Source organism: Cystoisospora suis, assembly GCF_002600585.1.
Source record: "Cystoisospora suis strain Wien I chromosome Unknown contig_184, whole genome shotgun sequence".
Classification (NCBI taxonomy): Eukaryota; Apicomplexa; class Conoidasida; order Eucoccidiorida; family Sarcocystidae; genus Cystoisospora; species Cystoisospora suis.
Genome location: NW_027152986.1, coordinates 2,221 through 26,063, shown reverse-complemented (window position 1 = coordinate 26,063; position 23,843 = coordinate 2,221). Strand labels below are relative to the sequence as shown.

General features: G+C 51.3%; 1 protein-coding gene across 1 annotated transcript; it reads right to left on the bottom strand.

Annotated features, from left to right (window-relative positions):
- Positions 1-671: 671 nt before the first annotated feature.
- CSUI_000450 (phosphatidylinositol-4-phosphate 5-kinase) lies at positions 672-21,548 on the bottom strand. Its single transcript, XM_068060684.1, has 20 exons — positions 19,014-21,548; positions 17,886-18,021; positions 17,409-17,503; positions 15,858-16,474; positions 14,817-15,314; positions 12,579-14,173; positions 12,040-12,098; positions 11,195-11,286; positions 10,450-10,534; positions 9,564-9,872; positions 8,752-8,878; positions 7,818-7,909; positions 7,083-7,233; positions 6,101-6,242; positions 5,047-5,098; positions 4,560-4,680; positions 3,779-3,895; positions 3,002-3,155; positions 2,392-2,441; positions 672-1,842 (listed from the first exon to the last, which is right to left on the bottom strand). Exons 1-10 carry the CDS (start codon positions 19,217-19,219, stop codon positions 9,719-9,721), a joined length of 3,537 nt encoding a protein of 1,178 aa, XP_067927329.1. The 5' UTR covers positions 19,220-21,548; the 3' UTR covers positions 672-1,842; positions 2,392-2,441; positions 3,002-3,155; positions 3,779-3,895; positions 4,560-4,680; positions 5,047-5,098; positions 6,101-6,242; positions 7,083-7,233; positions 7,818-7,909; positions 8,752-8,878; positions 9,564-9,718.
- Positions 21,549-23,843: the final 2,295 nt, after the last annotated feature.

Here is a 23,843-nt window from a genome sequence, read left to right as displayed (position 1 = left end):
TTGCTTCTAGCCTGCTGACCGAGTGACTCCTGCCTCGTTGCGGGTCCGCTGCGACGGAACCTGCGAGCCGTTACGTTCGTTCGGAAGAAAGCATTTTTCTTTTTGCGAAACGGCAGTTTTGTGCGGCCCGTTGTACAGGGACAACCACTTCGTCGTGGCAGCGCTACACTATCGAAGCACGTCATGTAGAGACATGAACTAAAACACGTAGTCGGCACTTCGTGTTGTCGGGACGTTCGGAGCCCCGCGCATTTTCGCGTAGATAACTGCCGTGTACTAGGTGCAAAATCCAACTCCGTTTGACGGTTTCGTAACTCGTCCTTCTCTCGTTTCCCCAGAAACAGTATTCTGTTTAGGGAGTAATCGATTTCGCCCTTTCGTCTCATCTGCGCAAAGTCTGTCAGGCGTTGCAGACCCTCCGCTCCCCTCGGATCGACCACTGTACACTCTGCGTCTGCCTAGTCGGGCGTCTGTTTACCGCACCTGGCACCCCCGCACCACTACAGGCTACGGCGCTCTTGCAGCTGCGGGAATTATTCCTAGGCGCTTGTCACAGCGTTGCCGCAGCAGTTGAACCGCTGACTACGAGACGGTGAGCACTGTCACGTATATCAGCATAACAGTCAGCTGCGTATAGCGGGAATTCCTTTGCATATTCGCAGATCGATCACCTCCCTTGCGTCTGTGAACACAAAATACACCTATTACATAGCTCAGAAACCGGTACAAAGAGTTTCGCTCTCTGGCCGTACACCTGCACATATATCTAACGAGCCAAAGAGCCCGCAGCAGACACAGCGCCTCCGCCTCTCACTGGCCTGGTGGAGAATAAGGGCGCGACGGGCGTAGACAATCAAAATTAGTAGAGACAGTTCGCGCCAGCATTCTGTAGCGGTAGTGGGCTCTTGATTGGTTCTCAGCACTTTTTCAGAAGCTCTGACGATGGCCAAGCAAAACTCCATAAAATTGTGAGCCGACTATTCCCGCCATGACAAGACACGCGGAGACACATGATTGCCCAGTCCGTCCCCTTCACAAACAGCAGACACTTCCGCAGCGCATCTCCCTGTGAAACAAGGAAACCAAGCGTTCGTGTGTCCCCAAGGTGAAAACGAACAAAAATTATTATCCGCAAAAGCGATGAACTAACCAACAAAACAAGAGCACTCCCTTCATGGGAGAAAGCAACCGCCATACAAGTGTGAACGACACCGGAGGCGCGCGCCTTCCAAGATTTACTCACTCGAACGACGCACTAGGGGTTATGACACGGAGCCACGAGACAGTATGTCTGGGGGCAGGAAGACGAGCAGCCACGTATGCAGATACTTCACCGGCAACCGACGCGTGTGCCTGCCTTCACGCACGCGCATATGTACCGCAGCCCTGCATCCAGGTGTACGATTGAGCATACGAGCACATGCACAGACAAATCCCTAGATATGGCATTGAGTACAACGCCCGAATGTTGATATAGACTCGAGCAGCTCATCAATATAACACGCCGATCACGGGTCAGCAATCTCTGCGACATTATACACTCATCATTTCGGAGAGGGTCCCTGCGAAAGCAATCCACAGGAGACGCTACGTATACTTACGTCACACGCCCTAGGGGTAGAACGACGGGCCGGAATCATCAAATAGGAGATACCGGCGACCCCAATTTAGTGGTGACCCCCCCGAAAACGAAAAGAAAAAAAACAAAAAGGAATCAAGAGATATGAAAGGGGGGACCAAAATAGAAAAACTCTCCAGCCCCCCTTCTTTCCTTTCAGTCGCAACTTCAAACGTCGCTAGCCGATCAACAAATATGACGCCTCATAAAGTCCATAAAACGCTCTGCACGCATCAGGGGTGAAACCCGGAAGCAAAACAAAAAGCCTTACCCATAAAATGCGGATGAAGTTGACAGAGCGCAAGCTCACTGCTAAATTTATGCACGCGCCACTGCCCCGGATTACAAAACGACTGGTCAGCAGCCAAACCGGGTGTCGCGTAAAAACACACCACCGAATGGCCGCTCACCCATACAGCCCGGGCAGACCCCAGTTCATGTTTGCACCAGAATGGGACAACAACGAAGAAAATCACAACTCTGATCACGTGAACGTGTATGACAGGCGTAGGGCGGCAGCTACATTTCTTTGTCCCGCCGTGCTCGGTACACCAGTCGCTAGAACTGCACATTATCTCTCTGAACAGCTGAGAGGGCTGGCTCTGCTGACAGGTATCCGTGCTTATCTCTCCCAACATACATGCACATATATAATACTCAGGATCACTTGGAGCTACCTAGCCAGAGAAAAACTCAACAATAACAGTGTCCCCGCGAGAGGCTGCCTCAAAAATCCAGTCTCTACCCTTCTAGATGCTGTGAAATACGCTCACCGGCGTAGAACGTTGGATTCACACAAGAAATCCCCTTCGGATCTCCAGTCCTGAAAAGACACGATATGGGGTAAAATAGATCAGGGTACAGACTGGTCGGGGTGCACCTCGAATGCTGCCAAGGTGACCCCACTTGCCTACACATTCAACATCTGACTCTACAACAGAGGCTGTAAACTGTGTACTCTACGCTCAAGGAGACAAACAGCTCACAACACGAGCTCTGCAAAAATCTTCTTTCTATACAGGACCGACGTACGTGCAGGTACGTGCACATACGATACCTACACAAACAAGGGCGTGGAAAGCGCACTCACGCGAATGTACAAACACTATTACAGCAGTACATTCAATGTGCGCATTCAAATTTCCAAACAAACCTTTGCCACTCGGGATAATGAGAACTTCCATGTAAAGCGGTGTTTGGTGCAACCCCCCGAAAATTATTCGCAATCAAATACACGCGACATTCGAGACGGACACATCAGCTAGCCAGTGCTGAGCACTTCAACCGAGTGTGACGGTGGTACACCTCAGGCAGCATATCGTCTGTTCAGGCACCTGGAGTGAAAAGAAAGACTGAGGTACCCAGGGTCCAGAGAGATCTTACTGGACAGTCTTGAAAACATGCTCGAGTTTTTTCTTGGGACCCCAACGAGTCAAGATATCAATGATGCCCACATAGTAAAGCTTCGACCTGTCGACGGATCTCATTCCCCCATGATCAGCCTGGAAAAAGGGAGTATGAGGAGTCTCTGGTGCACCTAGAGAAAAAAGAAAGCGCGCATATCCAAGAAGGTACATCACTCGCCTCAGCGTCTGCCAGCTTGGTTCTAGAAGGAAGTCATGAGTGTTGTACGAGATCTTTTGAGTCTAGGTGCTTGGACTAGAATCTCTTTTGACGTCACAATGGAGAGGAAAAGGTTCTCCCGAGGCTACCTGCATAGGAACAAGGTGGTTTCCATCGGGTCCTGAGAATCGGGCTGGTGTAATGGTGCGTCGATTGCAACGACGAGAGTTTTTGAGACTAGCCCTCTGCATCTACATCCAGATATACATGTAAATGCACTAATCCTCCACTCTCGCTCTATGCCTCCCTACATTAGTTCCGTATTCCCTGACATCGACTGAAGTTCCGGCTAACCAGACAACTCAGCATCAGCACTGATGTGGGCGAACCCCTCTCCAGACCGCCAGAAAGATCACCTCCTCATGAAATGATGTTGTTCACACCGAGACTCGACTTGCTGAAACTGGTGCAACAGACGTGCGTGAACATTGGAAACCACGAAGCAAGCCTCTGCCAACCCCGGACCAAGCTTCAGTCTGTTGAAAAAAACACGGCGCCGAGGTCACGTTCCACTTTCACGCTGTCTTCCAAACGCACTTTGCGATCCGAACGAGTACGACCGGCAGATGCCTCCATGGGAACTCTCGGCAGACTGGGAGGTCGGCGTAAGCGGTATGGTTCGAAAACACTCGGAGTCATGGTGTTCGGGATCACCTGGCGTCAGTCAGCCACATAATTCATGGTAACAACATGAGTTCATGTGTTTCGACGAGCAGACGGGAGGTTCAATACCTGTGTCCATCCCGGAGATACCGTGACGTACTAAAGCCCGCACAGCATCCGTCGCTGTATCTCACACTGCTATTCCGTTTGCGAGACAACACTATGGACAGCCCGCTCTAGCAGAACCTGGCGATCAACATGGCTCCTATAGTAATTCATAGTGATTTTCTCCGTCCGCGCAACCTCTTCTCATCTTGAGGAAGTTCACGCTCGGCTTACGTGCGGGAGGTCTCCAATAAGGTACACCTGTTTGCGCTACAACTTTACGTACGGACACACTTGACGAAGCTAGGCCGGTAGGGGTCTTCAGACTCAAAGGAGACAGCACATCACATCACCCCACTCCGGCGACAACGTATCTATCTGTCTCAAATGCGCAACCTGCACCGAAGACAAACTGTAGCATTTCTCTGGTGAGGCGTCAACAACAAAACCCGAAGAATGACCATGGACACGCAAGAGAAGAATGGTCTCAGTGAAGATGACTGCGGGTGTCGAGTCTGATTCTCTGAGCTGAACGCTTCATAGATGAATGCATAAGGAGGGTGGGTTTCTACTTGGAGAAGAGGGTTTTTGGGAGAAGACGCGAACTTACGATCCTTGTAAAAAATGCCAAGAAGCAAAGAGTAATCCAGAATTTCATGTTTCTTCAGAAAGTCAACGTCTCGTTGCATTTGAGCTAACATGCGCGCCCGCCTCTCCGGACCCAGCTCAATCTATGAAAAGAAACAGAAAAGCACTCTGATCTCGCACGCATCAGTACTACAGGCCTCACATTATCCACGGACTACCTGTCAGCAAAAGTGCGTTACATTTGCCAAACAACACAGATAGAATGAACACGACTAAGGCAAGGTACCTTACATGAATACACCCGATATGACGGGAGAAAGACATAGCTAGATACACAGGTTTAGGGAACTCCACTAAGACAATAACAAATTGCATTCCCCTAGTACGACGAAGCGCAGAAAACGAAGGCCTGAATCGTACTGAGAGAAATCATGTGGTGCATCTAGAGATCTCCCTCACCGTCTCAATCATACAGCTACCTGGCAGACAAATAGAACGCAAACGCATACCTTGTCGCCTTCTCTGTCCATGTCCAAGTCTTTCAAAGCGACGGTGTTGTCCCTGGAAGAAAAACGTAGAACATGCTCAGACAAGAGCAAACCTAAGAAACACTACAAACAATACTCCCCACGACCACATCTAAACACAGCATATATAGATGTATGTACACCTGTATGTTTATGACTACCTATAGGCGTGTGTCGTTACCAGCGATCGTACATTTCCAGCTTGTAATGATAAAGTCGAAACCGGCGACAAGAAAATAACAACGCAGTTACAAGTGTCTTTGTGCCTAGGAGAGGCCGTAAGACAGCCGAAATTGGCATGAGCTTCCAAAAGATGCGCACCTCATGCACCAAGTATGCGACCCGTTCCACCCTGCACTTGCGCGAACACGAAGTTAACATGTTATTGTAAGTATATGATGAAGAAACATGGGAAACGCAAACAGACAGCGTACTACCACTACTACTCCAAGAATGTCGACCTCGGCAAGTGTGGAGCAGCACTCACTGTGCTGTGAAAAACTCCACCACCGAATTGCGTGAGGCGACTGTTGAGAACGAAAGAATGGAAAAGAGGAGTTGACAGGAAAGAAGAGACGATAACTTTTCAGTTCTTGTTACAGTCTTCCTGTTTAAGAGTGAACGACACGGGGCCGAAACCGAGGCCCTCAGCTCCAGTGGTTAGCCCAGAGTTTCGGGTGCGTGGGAATGTTCCGCGAACGAGAAAAGTGACCAAACAAGGAAACACCGTTCCAGGAGAGAATCCTTTATTTCTCTCGTGTGATCCGGAAACAAACGGATGCATCAACGTGGTGCTTAGACGGGAGCAACAGAGCCCTCGTCCAATGGATAAATACGAAAAGCAAAGCCATAGACCGTGTTTGAAGGACGATACACTCGTGTGTTCGATCAGGTATACGTGTATGTGACTCGTACAAATCCAACTATATGAGCTATACTTAGACTCAATATACGTTGAAGAGACGAATGCTGAGGACACACAGATAGATAAAAAGGACTTGAGAAGAAGAATGGATGAGTAAAATGTGATGCTGACTTGAGTTGATCAGGCGGCAACTGCCGCTTATACGAAGAACCTTTGAGGTCGTATCGCCGATGAATCTCGACTGGGGTATGAAAGAAGTTCACCATGACGATGAAGTAAGTCTTCTGAAGTCTCCTTTCTGCAACAGGCGGAGCTGAGCGTATAGGCGTGTTGGCAAGGAAGACAGCACAGTAGAGTGCATGAGAGGCCGTACCTGAAGAGGCTGGGAATACGAGCATCACCTTTCAGATCAGAACTAGACAGTTAGGGGATGCCAATGGAACGAGAAGCTCAATATGCAAATAACAATTGCCTATGCTTGGTCAACAGCCAAGTACCAGAACCAGTTCTCCGCTTACCGCTTATGAAATACCTCAGGTGAAACCCCCTTGTATCGTCCAGACGAAGCTCAGAGGCGCGTGGAGATATATATTCTTAGATAGAAGAAATGCTTTGTTATTATCTGTATTTCTCTCTCAGAATCTTTAATGAGCCTAGCTACGTTTATGCGACGTACAATGAAGTGTACTGGGCTTCGCATATACTAAGAGTAAGACGGCATCCTAGGGCCTGGACATCTGGAAAGCCGTCTATATCCGCATGTACATCCATATAAGTATCTAGACCTACGGGCACTGATGTAATACTCTGACCTCGCACATGTAGAGAGTCACGAGTGAAATTCAGATCTTACGGCAGCCCCTATACTTCCAGGCGAGATTACCACGGTTCATTGGAGCCAACACAATGCATATACACGAACCATATGCGTGGACGTAGCCCCCGTGCCCAACAGTATGGACCATGTACCTGAGAATGTATGTACCCGACTCCGCCTTCCTCCATCCACATCTGTCATCAATAGACGGGACTTTCCTGGCGCCCGTCTAGGCGTTCTAAGCCAAAGTCCTGCATAAACGTGGTTGGCTCCAGATTCGTACACGGAGAGAGCTTCGAGGATATTCCTAGTATTACTACTACTGGGTGGACGTACTTGTAAGAGGGACGCCCCCTCCACTTTTCTCTTTCAGCCGAATGGCGTGCAGTCCAAAAAATCGGGTAAGCAATGTATCAGGATTTGACATGACGTGCTGATAATAATCTAGTAGTACCGAACGAAGAAATAGAGCCGTATCCTTGGATATCTGGAAGCAAACCAACAAACAACGACAGAACCCTAATCTCGATACAAAAAGCTACGGGACTGATTTCCACAGGGTGTGAGTACGGCACACATTCTCTGCAAAGCCTGCAAGCTGGGCCGTGGGAAAGCGCGTGACCAGAGGTAGGAGAGGCCATGAGGGGAAAAACAAAATAGTCCTTTACTTTGGTTAGAGTACGAGTGGCCCCCCCGCCGGAGGGAGAAGTGCCGAGTCCCTACAGGTTCCTATTCCATACAGAAGGAAAGTCGTGGGCGGTGTCGCGCGCAAGATATCCAGAACCCTACCGGATGTTTCTTATTTCTTCTGAGAAGCAGAATGTCATCCTCCGCAGAGTGTGTAGAGTGTATGCATAACCACGAGTGGGAAGCCCGCACACGTGAATGGAATCAACCTCTCACGACAGACTTAGTTTGCCTCTTTATCTAAGGAGTAGTCGGGGAGGGGACTATGCGTCCAGCTCTACTCGCTAGAGGGGACCGTACAATGACGATGACAGCCATCCAAGAAGAGATCTTCTTCTCCGAGCTGCCGCAAGTACCTCCGTGGCGGCACGAAGGGCTACTTACTGTCTTGATCATGAACTTTCCATCTGCAGTGTAATAAAAGAGAGCACCGCTTTTCCCCTCAGACACAAGCTCAGAAAGAGACGACAAGTTTCCTGAGACGAATCTCATCCACACGCGCATACTCAAGAGGAGGAAAGGGTACTACTTTGATCTTCTGCGTGGTTCTACACAGAAGTGCGCTTGCAGAGAGTGACTGCTAGCGCCGCTAGGTACATAGACTTCGTAGTGTGCAAAGGTACAAATATGTAGGATACATGATTCTGCACAAAGACAACGTCTCGGAACTTGAAAAAGACGCGCCGCTTTGAGAGCTCTGTCTGACAGAACCACGAATAAGATATCTTCCGTTGCTTGTTCTCTCCACACCTCGTAATGCTGTACCTTTTTCCACGTCGAGAGACTTACCCCCTATCGAAGGATAGAGAATACTGTAAAGCAGCGTGCACAGTAGGGCTCTTGCGCGTTGTGTTCAGATACGAAGGATCGATCTGCATATCCCGCCATCGACCACTGAAGCGACTACACCCGAAACCGATTACAACGGATGATTCTACCCCTTTCCTAAGCCTCGCGTACATGAAACACACACACGATTCATGTACCCAGCGCCCAGAGCAGTCATACATAAGAAAAAAATAGAGACACTTCATCATACATTCACGTCAGGTGTGGTGCACGAAGATTTACCGAAAGTACACTGCGCCGGTTGATGCTTTCACAGAAAGTCAGCTACGTTTCATTCTGGACAAGGTCATGCCAACAGGACTCGGCTTAGCCTACATTTTAGAGGGAAACGAGGAAATAATTCATTAGCGTTTTTCTAGGAATACACAAAGCACTCAGCAGACACAGCTTTCTGAGCGAATCGTCTAACCTCTCCAACGGCTAAAAGTGAAAGCCTCCTTTTGCTACTACGACTGCTGCTCTTTCTTACCCAGGAAGAGATTTCCAAGAAGTTGTTCCGGGCCGACGGAGCGGACGTACATCTCGCTACTGATTTGGAATTTTTCACGAAGTCGTCGGAACACCATCGGGGCGTAGTCAACGAAGCGAACGGCGCACTACAAAAAAAAAGGGGTGACCATCACGCTTTACATGCCGTAGACAAAGCCGAGCTGTATGTTACTCAGGAGAGGGGTAGTACAGCACCTCTTGGCGACATCCCCCACGCTACCATAGGGCAAAGTGAAATACACGCGGAGGATCCTGGATGTTTTCTGTTTGGGATAGGGTAACACGGGTAAGCAAGGAAAGCTGATCACGAAAACAAGCAGACGGAAGAAATGCACCCGGACGCCTACTGCCGCTGACTAAGAATGTCTTTACTAAGAAGAGCGCGCGTGCGTTCGAGACGAGGTATTCCTCACAGTCTCTCAGTCGGTTTGAAGCTTGGTAACCCCCCCAGCGACACGTGGAAAGGTACCTGTAGTGAAATCAAGTATCTGTGTACCTTCAACATTGGAAACTCGACACCCTGGAATGTCAAATGCGCGCAGTGGAAACAGAGCAGAGGTGGCCTGCATACGCCCATTATCAATCACGTTACAAGATCCTCTTGAAACTCAATCACGGCCCTGCTTTTGTACAAGGGTACGCAGCGAGTCCAAGTACATATATATATATATGTATAGATTCATAAAACAGGCTTTGGTTCCACTGGTTCTTACATACATACGTACATACGAAGGTGAGACGGATCATGCGGGATGCCTGCACGGCGTGTTGTTCCCTCGAATTTTGACTCACTAATGATCGTCGGCCTCCACGGGCACGGTCAACCATGCCCGTGTTGGGAAGGATGGAGAACTTTTCTTTCATTACAAAGTCATACCGATCAACCGCACGTTGAGGTTCGCTACTTGCACGCCCTGCTGCAAGGCGGATGCCAACCATAATGTTGATCACGGTGTTCCAATTCTCATGGCCGAAGTGTACAGCCAGTCCTTTTGATGCCGGAGCGGGGCTGTGACAAGAAGAAACGAAACAATAACGGCATTCATGTTCCGAGAATGTGGTGAGATGAAGATAAACATCGAGGGTTTTAGAGTTGATGCCCTATAACCATGGAATACGGAAAGCTTGGCACGACTAGACTCGCCCCCACATCGACAGCCCTTGCTAAGACACCGAGATTCTCTGCTACAACTACTACGACCTAGGATCGTGACATCTGTACTAACCCTGAGAACAGCAGGATAACCAAATCACACCAAACAAACCCTTTCGCACTGTTCGCCTCTTTTCTCCTCGGCACAGCCCGGATTCTTACGTAGTCGTAAAGATACCTGCGATACCCGCGAGGCGAAATAAGAATCTACTGTCTCCCTTCCTTCGATACTGAAAACAATCTTGTACCCTCAGACGGGAGACAGTCTGCCTGCCAGAGACTGTAGAAAGAAGGCGTTAGGGGGGCCATGCAAAGAAGTTCTGCCGCTGAGTGCAGACACATGAGGGAATGGAACAGCTACGACGCCACGCAACTCAGAAATGGCCACGGTTGCACAACAGCTATCTTTTTGTATGGGTGAACATATACGCGTAGAAACCTTCGTACAGATATCTTTTCGGTTGGTGAGTCCACTTGTGAAGCTCGTCAAAGCTATGGAGGGAGGAGGCGTAACGGCAAACGTACCGCAGTCCACTGCTTGCCTCGCGCTTCAGCACAACAAGAGACTTCATAGGGAGAATAGTGCGTCTCCGCCGTCGCCCTTCCTTAGCTACAAAGAAAAGTCGACAGTCACCACAGGGAATGACGACGCTTGGCAAGAAGAAAAGCTACAGACTACTGTCGGTGCGGCATGTATCTTCATGGACGCGATACGTGGAAAGGCTGCTACTCGAGATCATACGATGGAAACTTGATGCGCTGGCTACTCATACAGAAGAACCATGAACGACAAATCATTCTCCACTGATAACAAGAATAAAGCGTTGGCACAGACACTGCTAACTCCGATGAAGAGGTTCGATACATTACAGCTGCCCGGTACACGCACGTATTGGGGCGGTCCAAAAATAGGAAAAGACGCGAGGAGCCATCATTCCTTATCAGTACGATGATCTGATGTACACCGAAAGTAACCTCGCTCATACGGACGACTAACAAACACTACTAGTATATTCCGAGTAGGATCTGTGCTACACGATGTACATTACATCTACGTATTCTAGGTGAATGGGTTCGGACATATCAGATGTAAAGAGTAGAATTTCTCCGAAGTAGACGAAGGTTTTGATTCTTCGTGAACTGTGTGTTTACCTGCTATACGAAACTACCTTCTCTTCACAGTGTCTCACTGGAGTGTCTTCGACCGGATGAGAGAAGTAACGACTCGCTGCTCCAAGCACCACGTGTTCTTTTTCGTCTCGCGACTTACTATGAAGACGGTGCAAGTTCGCACGATTCATGTACATCCGGTGGATATGGAGCGCGTCGGCAGCGCGCATCGACGGAGCAGAGAGAGACATTCTACGGGAAAGCATAACGCAGAGCGAGTCCACCTCTCGACGGTTCAAGCTTTCAGTTCTCTTCTTAAGAGCCATCACTAAACTGTTTTGCGGTCACCAAGTACGAAGGGCATTAAGTGGTCAGGAACGGAACAGAATTCTCGTACACAACGTAGGCAGCTATGCACATCACTACGGACACAGGAGGCTCTGACGTAGTAGACTTTCACTCCTGAAGGTATCACAGAAGAGAAGAGCCTGTCCCTGGGAGGACCGAGAGTCGTCAGATCACGGAGCCTATGTGTCCCGTAAACCAAAGTCCACGGTTCTCTAGATACGCTCGAAGTCACCTAGCAGCGACTAAAATCTCTCCTCTGAAGGAGAAGCCAATTCACATCTGAGCGCGTTGTAAAACCTGACCTAGACTGTGAAGAAACTAAGCGGTAAGTCGTTATGAATCACCAACACATCATTGCTTGCTTGCACATACACATACAGGGAGTACATACTATCATTCCAAATACACGTATGTTACCGCTATACCACCGAGAAATGTGATAAGAGTCTGGCGTCATATCTCTGAGTCAAACTCAAAAAGAAGAAGAAAGCTTTGACAGCGGGTGCACAAGTCGGCAGCTTCAAGTAGAAGTAAGAGAAACAAAACAGAGCTCCGGCAGTTGTACAGGGGAAGAGCTAAGCAAGCGTCCCCGACATGTACATGGGCACTAGACGGAGAATAGAAGCCGGGCGACTCTCGACTACAAAGCAAACGTACCTAACCGGTCGCAAAGCACTTCCTCCCTCAGCGGAGTCTGACCCCATGGTGTTTGTACGCTGAAAAATGAGCAGTCGCCAAGTAAACGAAACGCAGGGAGATGTTCTACGACAGAAGTAAAAGCAGCATGGCTCCTGACGTGCACTAGAGACTGAAATTTCCATCCGTCACAGATATATACCTCCCAGTGCATACCATAGCAACGCACGGAAACGGCCGCGGTGTTTTATCTGCCACCACTTGGAGGAGAAGACTTTCCTCACCACAGCTTCTTGCCTCGTCAATCTGGAGGGCAAGAAAAACCGATATCAGCATACTGAACAGGGTAAAAGGAATACATGCACGAGCACCTGCATCCGAATACGGTACAGTCAGGCAGAAATGACGAGATGTACGTCGACTCACACATGTGATGATATGCTCGCAAAAATGAGCTTACTGCAGAAGACGACAGAGGAAAGCAATCATCGTCAGCTACTTCCCCAAGTGCGTTGAAGAGTTTTGTCGTCTACGTTTCGAGGTAGGAAGAAGCCGCTTACCCTTAGGACATCCTCTCCTAGAGAACTGCCGTCGCTGTCGTTCAGCTGGTCGACTTGACTCGCCGCACTCACCACGGCATCTTTGAGTCTGATAGTAACCTTCTTCGAAACTAAAGACCGTCTTTTTCCCTTCATGCTTGTGCCGTTCTCCCCGCTCGTCACACATCTGGTAACAGAATCGGTCTGCCTCTTATAGCTGGAGATTCTCGAAGAAAACCTTCTTCCTTGTTTGCCTTTTCCCTCCCCCTCCCCCTGGAGTGTACGTACACTTGACTCCGTAGTGAATGTGTCCAGACGTCCTCCTGAGCTTGCCTGTCCTGGGCCCTGGCCTCGATCTACGGCTCCACTTTCGTCTTTCCTCCCATCTCTCTCCCGGGCTAGTTCCTGTTGGGAATCTGCACCACACAGCCGTGTATGGTGCACAGACGCATCATACGAACTACTGGTAGCATCGATCTTTTCCATCTGCTGGGCATACGCCTCCTCACTACTTTCAAAGCCCTCTTGTCCGCCTCGTCCCTCTGCGACAGAAGGAAAAAAAGATCCCCTGCCACTTCTTTCTTCTGATTCCGCCCCGGGATCCTTGTTCGACACGTCCTTCATCATTGCAGACTTGCTGCTTCCACCGGTATCATTACTAAAAACAGGTGTATCGGCTCTCATCCCCGCAACAGGCGAACGCGTCGCCAGCCCTGGTGCAGCCGTGTGTCCACAGGCTCTACCTCCCCCTGTTGCCTCTTCTGCACTCTCTACGTGCGTCACTGAACTTGAGGTCTCTCCCTTCTTCTGTAGGCTTCGTGAAACGACGCCACCAAAGACACCTGGATCGCTGGTTAGCCTTCCACACGCGCCAAAATGAGCGGGAGCCACATCACGAAGCGGCTTCTTTTCGGTTCCATTGTGGGGTTCACGGAAACCGCCGGAACAAAATGGGGCTGCTCTTGTTGTAACCGGTGACGAAGGAGTCTGCAAGGGTGTAAGCCGGCTTCGCTCGTCTTTCAGAAGAGAAAGCAAATGATTTATTCGAGACTCCATATCCCTTATACGGGTGATAGCATCTGATGCCGCAGGATTCTTACTGGCGCAGTTCACTGGGAGCCCCGCCTTTCCTCCCGGGGTTCCTCCTATGCCTCCTCCAACTCCCCTGTTATCATCTGAACGCGGTCTCCCCTGAGAAGCAGGGTTCGCGACTCCCCGCGTCATCATCCTCGCCCCTCTGCAGCCTGTCATACCCACAGCTGCATCAAGTGCATTCGGGGGAAGGGTCATCCCACCATGTGAAACTTGATTCATATCAGCTGCCTGCGGCAGGAGGGCTGGACTTCCCATGGAAGTACTTCCCCGAGACGAAACAGACGGCCGTCTACTTGCCCCCGGATGCGGACTAAGCACGTCCCCGGATGTTGGACCAGATGGCCGGAAAGCTGAAGAACCTCGTGGCGAAAGAGGGTTCCGCATACGACACGAACCGAGGGGCCTTGTGTGCCCCGATCCATTGGTTCGCTGCGGCTGGAACTCCTCAACCCCTCGTGCCAGGCTGGAAGAGTTCATATTGTTACTCGAACCTTGGGAACTCACCGACCAAGCGGAGGAATCTAAACAGGAAAGACGGGATACACACGTGAAAGATGCTTTGCATCAGGGGACAGGACGACAACGGTGAAAAACCCGAGTATGCATTCCCAGGTGTGATCGACAAGGAGTGGAGCATTGACCGGACTCTAAAGCGGGCAAGCAGGCCAGCTCCATAGGAGACAAATACGACCAAGCTGTCTAACCAACTATTCTTTGAACTAGCATCATCACCACGTTCAGAACGAAACACGGCCTGGCACCTTGAAGGTAGTAGCTTAAAAATGATAAGCGTACATATACATACACATATGTCTACCTACGCATACGTGGGTGTGCTGCAATCCCAAGTACTAAGGTTATATGAAATATACACATAAATATATGCGTATGTCGTTAAGAGGGCGTAACACGGGGCACAAGCCAGCGAGTGCGGCGTCTTATCAGGTGCTCCCTGCACTGTAATATGAAAAGCACAGCCAACGCATCATGAGGAAGGCAAACTGGACGCGATACCACATACCTTGATTGAACCATTTGGAGCCTATACAACGTAACCCTCCTCCCCCCCCCCGCGGGCAAGAGTGACTGCATCAAGTACAGACGAAAGAAGACTTCAGACAGCTCTCAGCAAGAACAAACAACGTGGGTCGAGCACTGACATACCTGCAGCAAATTCCAGAACAAAAGCGAGTCCATCATCTGCCTTGTTTTCTGCTTCAAGTCCACCAGGGGCACCCAGGAGTCTGCCGTTGTGCTCCGGACCCCCCCCGGTCGACTTGCTCCGCCCTCTGTCGCCTCCGCCTTTCTCTCTTTCCTCACTTTCTCTTCCATAGCCCGCGAGGGAGTTTAGCAAGCCGCCCGAGCCAGAGGCACCGGGAGCCCCGGGACTACCAGGCCGACTGACTGGCATTGCTCGAGCTCCAAAACTCCCGTCGTCTCTTCCTTCTCTACCTCCGTGTGAACCTGAAGGATGAAGCTCCAGACAAGAAGACTGATTTTGGGTGTCCGGGGAAGAAGGTGCCGCTAGAGCGGATGTTACAACGTAATCCATCACCTGCTCAAGCTCTTCTTTCACAACCTTGAGCTCTGACTGAATCGCCGCCATTGTTTCTCGATTCGTATCGGCAGTCACGCTCGCCACCGCATAGTGCATTGGAGGGCCTGAAAGAGAGGACGGAGGTGTCGAAAGAATAAGGGGAAAGTTAAGAAAGTATAAAGAATTGTGATGAATTGTCGTCCACCCTTCTGCACAGACGAATAGCCTACGAATGACAGAGGCAAAGTTCGATACTGAAAGACCACAGGGCGCCGCTCATAGACCTGCACGTGAGGAAACAGAAAGGAACTACCGGGCAGAGGCATTCCAAACGGGCTTCACCCTTGTGAGCTTCCCCAACAGGAACGACGATCCCCTGGAATGAAGTGAAAACGAAAGATAGAGAGCGCGATACACGTTTACCTGTTGTTAAGCACTCGGCCACTGGAAGGCAACATGAATCGCAACACTTCTCTTCGGAGAGAGAACAGCAGACTCCCCAGAAGACACTTTCCAGCCCAAATGCAGGGGACAAGCAAGAGATTGTGAAAACGGGTACATACGCGCCCGTAAGTGAAATGACGAGACTTGGGAACTCACGTGGTCTCTACTGTTCGGTTGTCCAGAGAAAGATAAGATTAGAGAGACACAACAAGCGAGAAGCTTACTCCTTGGTGCGGGGAAGGTAAAGGTTCTTCTTCCTGTCGGGAAGCACTGGTGTCCGGCCGAAGTGTCGACGGCGAGTTCTTGAGGAAGAACTCCAAGAAGAGCAAGGAACGCAGGAGATGTACGTACCGCGTGCTTGAAATCGAGAAGCATCATACGTGAGGTGCCATCAGGCATAGGAGTCGAGTTTTGTAAGAAAACTTTCCTTATTTTCTCAGAATCTGACGAGATGCCAACTGAGCCACCGACAAGAGCTTTACGAGTTGCGTCGACACATCTTATCAGCTGGACAAAGTCATCAAAACCGATTGAATCGCGCTCAATCTGGTCCTTCAAATGTCCGTACCGTTCTGAACTCATTCCACCTCCCGCTCCTTTCCCTGTCCGAGGCGCGCTGGAATTAGGACTTTGAGTGCTGCTGTTCTCGCTGGCCGCCTTGCGTGTTTCCCCCGGAGTTGCAAGAGACGACTGTACAGGTTGGACAGCACCCGTAGACGACGGACTACGAAGTGTCTCTGCTCCTGGTTCCTTGTCTTTTCCCACCTCGCTCACTGCGTCATCACAGACTTCAAAGCTGGTCAATCCGTAGTCCGTTAAACATGTCACCACCCCGCCGTACCTGCGCGCAGGCATCCCGAGCCGTCACACGTACGAAAAGACTGCCTGCTACAACTCTGAGTCTATTCTCTGTTTATTGAGAGATACTTCCGAACCTGCTGAAGAATTCTCCAGACACACTCAACCTCCATGCTTCATTTGTGGCATTCCTAAGAAGACTTACTGGACGCGCAAGGAAAAAAACACATGCTCTTCACGCCCCTTTCATTAAACTCACCTTTTACCAACACAGCGAGACTATGGGACAATTCTCAGTGTTTTTGAAGTATGAAGAGTGTGCGCCCTCGCTGTAGAAGAAAACTCTTGCCTCGTGATGTCAATACTAACTGCAAGTAAACGACAGCTACACCATTGCAAGCTACCCTTTTGCGGAGACACAATGAAGGGGAACTTGTCTGACGTAGCGGCTGCGGAGCTCACCGCGCGCGACCGTTGCGACGTACGCTTACAGGGGAGCTCGACACTTTTGTACTTGCTCTCTACGATCCGAGTGTGCGAACACGCTCTACTTACCTACCCTCCGCTGGAAAAGTGGAGAAGAAGAGTTACCAAGGGCTTGTGCATCGAGGAACACAGCAATTCCACGGCGGAAACAAGTTAGGAGACGCGACATCTACTGACGTATGCTCGCTGCTTCAAGAAGAAGTCCCGCCTGCGGCTCATTTGCCGTTTCCTTACTAGTAGGGCCTTCTTGACGTAGTAACCGTTTATCGACCAAATAAAGCAGACTGTAGATAGTTCCTACTTACCTGGGTGAAATGGTTACACGAAAGCCCGAGGAAACTTGCTCGACACGAATTTTCAGAGGCTGTCGTGTGCGACGTGAGGCCACACACGTATGTGATACAAGAGTACGTGTTACAGAGAAAGAAAGCTGTGCGTGGCGCCACGCAATGCAAAGGCAGGAAAGTAAAGGATCCGACACAAGAACTCACGTCGGGTTCAAGATTTTGAAAGAGAGATCAAGCTTCTCGTCGTCGCTTCCTCTCATCATAATTCCCAGAGCAACAGCGAACTCGGTGAAGCTAAGCTGAAAAGATCAAGCATCCATCATCCACTGAGCCGAGTCACCACAAAATGTTCCACTGTGCGCACCTCTCACGACTGGTTCTCAGAGACGTCTGAGACATACAGCTTGCCTGGGTCGTTCAAAGACCGTGATACTCTCACGGTATGGTCATGAAGAAACGCACGGGTGCCCGAAAGCATACTGCTGTTATGCTTCCGAAGACATCAACCCAGATGGTAACAGGGGTGAGTAAGAATGTCCAAGCAGTCAACACTATACATCACCGGAGAGTAAGAAAGTACGAGTGTAGCAATCAGATGTACAGGAATCATCGACTCGTTTGCGGAGTCAGGACAGCAGGCCCTCCCTTCCCACATAAAATGCAGAACAGAGGGACACATACCCGTGAATCGCCATTTGTGTCAAAAGCATTGAAAAGCCTCTCAGCCAGGAAGGTGTCGTCCACCATACCCAAGACACCGAGAGTCTCGCAGAACCGAGAAAATGGCAGCGAGCCATCAGGAGCAATTTTTCGAAACCTGCGGAAGTGAGGAAGGGCGACAGACGAACGGCGACCTCGGTTGGCTATTTGAAGAGAAACATAAGAGCAACGCCGGAATGGAAACGACGACGGGTACTAAAAGCGAAACGGTGTATTACTACAGAGACGTGCAACTGCCAGATGAGCCTCGCTGAGTGTCGGTCGTTCACGAACGTCAACGTTTCTTTGGATAGGAGCTAGTGTTCCTTCCCCCCTTTCCCCCCCGGCGCTGTCTCGCAACCTTTTTATTCTGCCTCGCCTCTTGCTGCCGTAACGCAAAACCAGAAGAGTGCAAGCGCTCAGTCATTTACTTGATACGTCTGTATGACAGTCAAAATTGGCCGCTGACTTGAGACGCCGCCTCTCTGCACATGTCGTTACATCGGCAATTCGATACCGCGTGGCAGGAGCTCCGTCGTGGAGAACGAGTCAAAGAAGAGAAGACCCACACAAGCAAATACGGTTACGCCTGTGACAGAACCCACACGTCCCTCACCCCCCAGTTATGGTCACCTACAAGTCATGGTCACCTAAAATCCCTTATAGAAGCTTTCCCCGACCCGGACAGTTGGCGAGTGCGAGTTACGGGGACACAGGCTGGGTTACTTTGAGGGCTTTTTACTTCTCAATCAAGACGCCCATACATATATTCGCACTTACGCATACTGCCAGCTCATAGACACACAAAACCCTTGCGCACGTGTATCGTTGCCCGCGTGCGTTGAGAAACCACTCCCTCGGGGACGCGTATTTTTCAAGATGAGATGATCTCTGGACGCGAACACCTCCGTCGTACAGGAAGCAACCCCGGCCGTGTCAAACCCTAGCACCCTTGCCGGCCACGATGATGGTTGAAGACAAATCGGCTAGACATGTGCACTGGCTCCCAGGTAGATAAGCACGGAGCGCTTAAGGCTCTTGTGTCTCAGCCCGGAAGAGCACCCCTGACGGCCTGCAGACAACTGCGGTTGTTTCCCTTGCAAGTCATACCTTTTGTAAAGGTCTTTGATTTCCTTCGGCCCGAGGTTTGTACGAGTCAGAATATGATCCAGCACCGCCTTGTCGATCTTTGCAGGTAAGCGAACATGGGAGCTCTCCACCGGTACGACCCCACACTCGGCTACCTCGCCACCCGCTAGCGCGCCTACGGGCACAGGGGACCGGGCCCGGGAGGTGCCGCAACAAGGCCTCAGCATTGGCAGAACGAGGAGACAGAGACAAAACTTCCGGCGGGCGCGCTTTGGGAAAACTTTCGAGAGACAGTTTTCTGGCGGTGAGAAGGTGGACAGTTCCACGCCGAGACAAACACTGAAGTGCACGCTCGGAAGTAACAGAGGCCGGGTTGGACCTCAACAGAGAAAAAAAAAAAAGACGCTAGGAGTGGCAGGCTGACGTACGAGAAAGATAGCGGGGGGGGGGAAAGGGGCTCGAGACGGGAATGAGATGCCAATTTGACGGGAAGAAACCTTGCAGAAGCAATGAAAATTCCCGGATAGACAGGTATCTCGGTTGCTGGATGCTTTCTACGTTCGATAGAGGTGCGTAGCGTTATATTGCAGGGAATGGCTAGGTGTGAACCGCAACAACCGGGTTTCGCAGAAGAAAGGCGAAGATACAGGTACCCGGGCGATGCCGATCGGACAGATCCCAGACAAGAGGAGGATCGGAAGACGAATTTTGTCCGGGGGGTACGGCCGACGCAGCCGTCGCTTCCCCCCCCCCCCNNCCACGGCCCTCTAGAGTACCGAAGCTGTAGCAGTGATCCGCTAAGGACTTCGCAACATCCTACCACAAGGAAACCGCAGGAAGGAAGTGCGACGCGAAAAAAGTCCACGGAAGCCTCCTAGTAGTCCCTGTCATACACAGTCGACTCGCCCGCCCCGGAACAAAAAAAGTGACGACAGAGGAAGGCAAACCGAAGACCCGAGCCTGCGCCGCCGTCGAGTGCACCCATGAGTATCTGCTAGTTTTTCCCGGTGCTCCCCCACCTCTCCAACAAAAAGATGCACTCTCATTGAGAGTCAGGTGAAAGCCAGGAAGGAGGCGTGGAACACTTTCCTCTCCGCCCCACGCGTTACCTTGGGGGAGCAATCCGCGTGGGACCTCTGCGGCCGTACCCAGCCTATCACGGCCTTGGCAGGAACTTAGGGCCGAGCACTGGTTTGGACGCTTGGTCCCTCTACCACTGCCGCATACAGCTGCCAACACCGGAAGAGACCCCCTTCTGAAGTTCCCTGCCGACCATCGCGACGTACGAGAAAGGAAAACAACAAACCTTAATACAAAGAGATGTCGCACGCCTCCACATACACCACGAGTTCCATTCCTTCAACCCGAAGAGGCAGCAAAGCAAACAACTACGCCGGGTACCTCCGCATACGTCACGGAGCCCGGAGAGGGCGACTGACTATCCACGAACGCTGATACCCGACGGGCGACAAAGAAGACAAAACGGGCAGCGGAGTCTCACTGCAGTACGCTCCAAGGCAGATATGAAAACGAGGAGCTGCACTGCGCGCAGCTTCTCGTCAGAAGAGCTGTACGGGTCCTCAGAAGTAGGGAAGCGTCTCGGGCAGAAACAGGCGACTAAAGGGACCCCATCCTCTGTTGTGGTCCGTAGATCTTGACAATTGCCAAAGCAGAGCTGACTGTGGAGGGACCGCCGCAAGCGTGATGCGATTGCTAGACGTGGCGTCATTCAGGTTCTTGCCTTGAGCCAGAATTCCCGGTCAAAGGGAAACATGTGCAAACGAAGTGACAGCTGCCCCCAAAGAAACTCCCGCCCCCCGAGGAAATCCACTAACACCGAGGCGCTAGAAACACCACGGAGAGTACGGAGTCTCCTGCAGACGAGGGAAACTCACCCGGAATACGTTTTTCGCAAAGAAGCTGACAACAAAAACATGGCTGGCACCACTGGAAGACAAGAGCACTTTGCAGGCGACCGCCGCACAACACGGCCCGTTCCGTCTTCATGAGAATCTCTCCAGGACCGCAGAATCCACAGAAAATCTTACAGCGAACCAGGATACAGGAGGGAAGAAGGGACCTGGATGGATGGCACTCTGTATCCGCAGTCGCGACATAAATTCGACAGGGAGTCCGTTGAGTTACCAGACCGGCTGCATGCAACCAACTAGGGGAGTTCAGCGGGCTGGACTCGCCACGCCTCCTGGTGAGATGAACAACAGAGCGATGACAGAGGAAAGGCCGTCCTTCGCAGCCCTACTGTCCATTATCGCCTCGTGCTCATCGTTGCATGCTTCGGCTTTTGCCTCTCCGTCGCTCTTCAACACTTCGCGTATAAGAAGAGGGCTGGGTGACGACAACGTCGCATCCCGGTTGGCTACAGGAAAGGCCCGCTTTCGCCCTGGCTCTGCGCTGGCCGGGGCGAGCGAGAGCTACAGAAGCTGGGCGCGCAGCCCAAGTCCACGACGCCTACGGGGGGGGCTTGTTTCTTGATGTTGTGGCACGCGGAAACGAAAAAGTAAAAGCTGTCTGCATGGGTTCTGCCTCATCGTTTTTAGCGTAGCTGTACAAGAAAGCGAATGGGGAACCACCGACGACACCGTTGTGTCCTGTAGTATTACGACTGGGTGCGTCGTTTTCTTCGCAGGATCCCGTACGGCCCTTCACCAATACACGCCGACACCCTAGCAGTCTTCCCGGAGGGAAGAACAGCCGGCAGCCTGAGTACTTTCCCCGGGAGTTTTTCCGGCGTTAACAAGGGCTTTCGCGAGACTGAAGCATCTCGGATCGTAAGGTTTCCAGAGCGGAGAGAAGCCTGCACCTGAACAGGAGAGGGCTATTGCTGTCAGCGTGAGAAGTCTGTCAACTTTGGTCGGCATTGCCCAAGGACGAAAGACGCGCTGCAACCGCTAGCGGGTGTTCTTTCCACCGGGCACCTGCGGAGGCCCAGTCTAGCCCCCTCGGCTACGTGAATAACTGCTGCAGACTGGTCTCCTACATAAATACGTTTGACCTGTGACGCAGCACTGCAGCACCGTAAGCGAAAATGACGGCTCGCCCTCTACGACTGCGAATTTCGTTTCCACAGGCTCTCTCGGCGGGGAACATTACCCCGTCTGCGCATCAACGCAGCAGTTGGTGGAGCGTACACAACGTTCGATTCTCCATTTGTCCCATGCAGAACCTGGACTGGCGTTCCCGTGGGTCAGGGGTTCTGGCTGGAAAACAGATTAAAGCGGTAGTCATTCCAGGATCCCTGAAGCGTGGATGCACCGGCCAACTGCCATCATTTTCTGTTCGTCAGACCGGTGGGACGGGCACTTGTGTTTGACACGGTAACATTTGTGGTAGCGAACAGGTGCCGAACAGGGGGGGCCGCGCCTCACTGCCCAGTTTTGCAGCACCAGCCTGGAAGGGCATTGTTCACAGCTCACCTAACCGAGCGATAAGGTTTCTACAAGGGACTAAGTGACGCCGCAGTCACTGTGATGTGAGTGTTCTCCCACAGGAAGCTGCAGAGCCAGTAGGCCTGTCTCTCAGTGCAAGTACAATGACCAGACTTCTCGTCTGAACGGGCAGCCGCGCCCGCGCCAGGCAGGGAAGAAGCCAGAAAGTTAGTTTGTCAATGCGGTCTCCTCATGACGCGACACTCGCCAGAACGTAGGTCCAAGCCGGAACTCAGTGCCCGGTTGAAACGACCACAGCACTTCACAAGAGGGCGGAAACTCGAAGGAAAATACTCATGCTCGGGGCACAGCTGAGGGTTTCCCGGGTTCCTGGTTCGCAGCAAGATGGGCTCGACGTGGTGGAGAAAAAAAGTGCAGCAGATCAGCGGCGGCAGATGCTCGTCTACGCCCCTCATCGCAGTGCCCGTTAGCTTGCTGTATTCCGGGAGCTGCGGTGCTAGAGTCCGGCAGAGGCGCCTCCACTTCCGCTTCTCTTTACGTCAGGACACCATGAACAATCATGGCACCCCAAACGACGGCCCAGATCCACCCAGCGAAGGGGATCAGAAGCTGAAGGACTCCGATCAGAATGCTGTTGGTGTCGGACTGCAAGAACCCTATAACGATCATGCCAACGCCGAACAACAGACAATTTAGAACCCCTAACAAAGCGTACAAAAGATTTTGTTTGGGAGTGGGCGGCCGTGGCACCTCCAATGTCTCAACGCGCCTGAGCAGCTCTTTCAGGCCTCCGGCTAACCTGTCCATCGCAGTCTTATCTTCAGCTGGCATCTTGACAGGAGAGCAAACCGGGTCAGCTGTGACAAGAGAAAGGAAAAATTACACTACCGTCTGTCTGGTGCGTGTGCCATGACGCAAAACTGCCCCGCCCCCGTACTGACACCTCGACAAGAAGGAGATGCTGCTTCTCCAAGACTGTGCAGGACACTGACATGCACAGTATCGTCGTTGCTGTACCTGCCTGCTCTGGCGTCGAATTCTCATCCTGCTATGACTTACTCGGACGCAGGCGAGCACGCATCAAAACTACCCAGTATCTTTTCCACACCTTATCCCTTGCATCTCCGCCGCAGTGACCCCAAGCGGCAAGCACGTGTCACATTCTCTCGCTCTGTATTGCCATGGCCCAAGGCCTGACCTGAGCAGACCCCGTCTAAGCAATAGTGCTCTAAAATTTTGAGGCCGCGAAGTATCAGACAACACTGTGCTGCTTGAATCTGGATATTGCAGCTGTTACACGATGAGATCGGAGCCCTGGAACAAAGAGGTCGGCTGAACAATCTGATTCCTCCTCTAGTCGAGTGGGCGAGAAACATAGGACCCAGTCCCCTGAGTCTATCATAAGTTGCCTCTGGCTCCAGTTCGTGACCGGCTCGGAGGCGGA

Excerpts from the sequence above, each read along its gene's own strand:
- CSUI_000450 (XM_068060684.1), bottom strand. The coding sequence starts at position 19,219 with ATGCTGAGGCCTTGTTGCGGCACCTCCCGGGCCCGGTCCCCTGTGCCC. Across the intron at positions 18,022-19,013 it reads ATCAAAGACCTTTACAAAAG|GTTTCGAAAAATTGCTCCTG; the intron begins GTATGACTTGCA and ends TCACTTCCGCAG. Across the intron at positions 11,287-12,039 it reads AGTGCTTTGCGACCGGTTAG|AATGTCTCTCTCTGCTCCGT; the intron begins GTACGTTTGCTT and ends GCTTTCCCGTAG.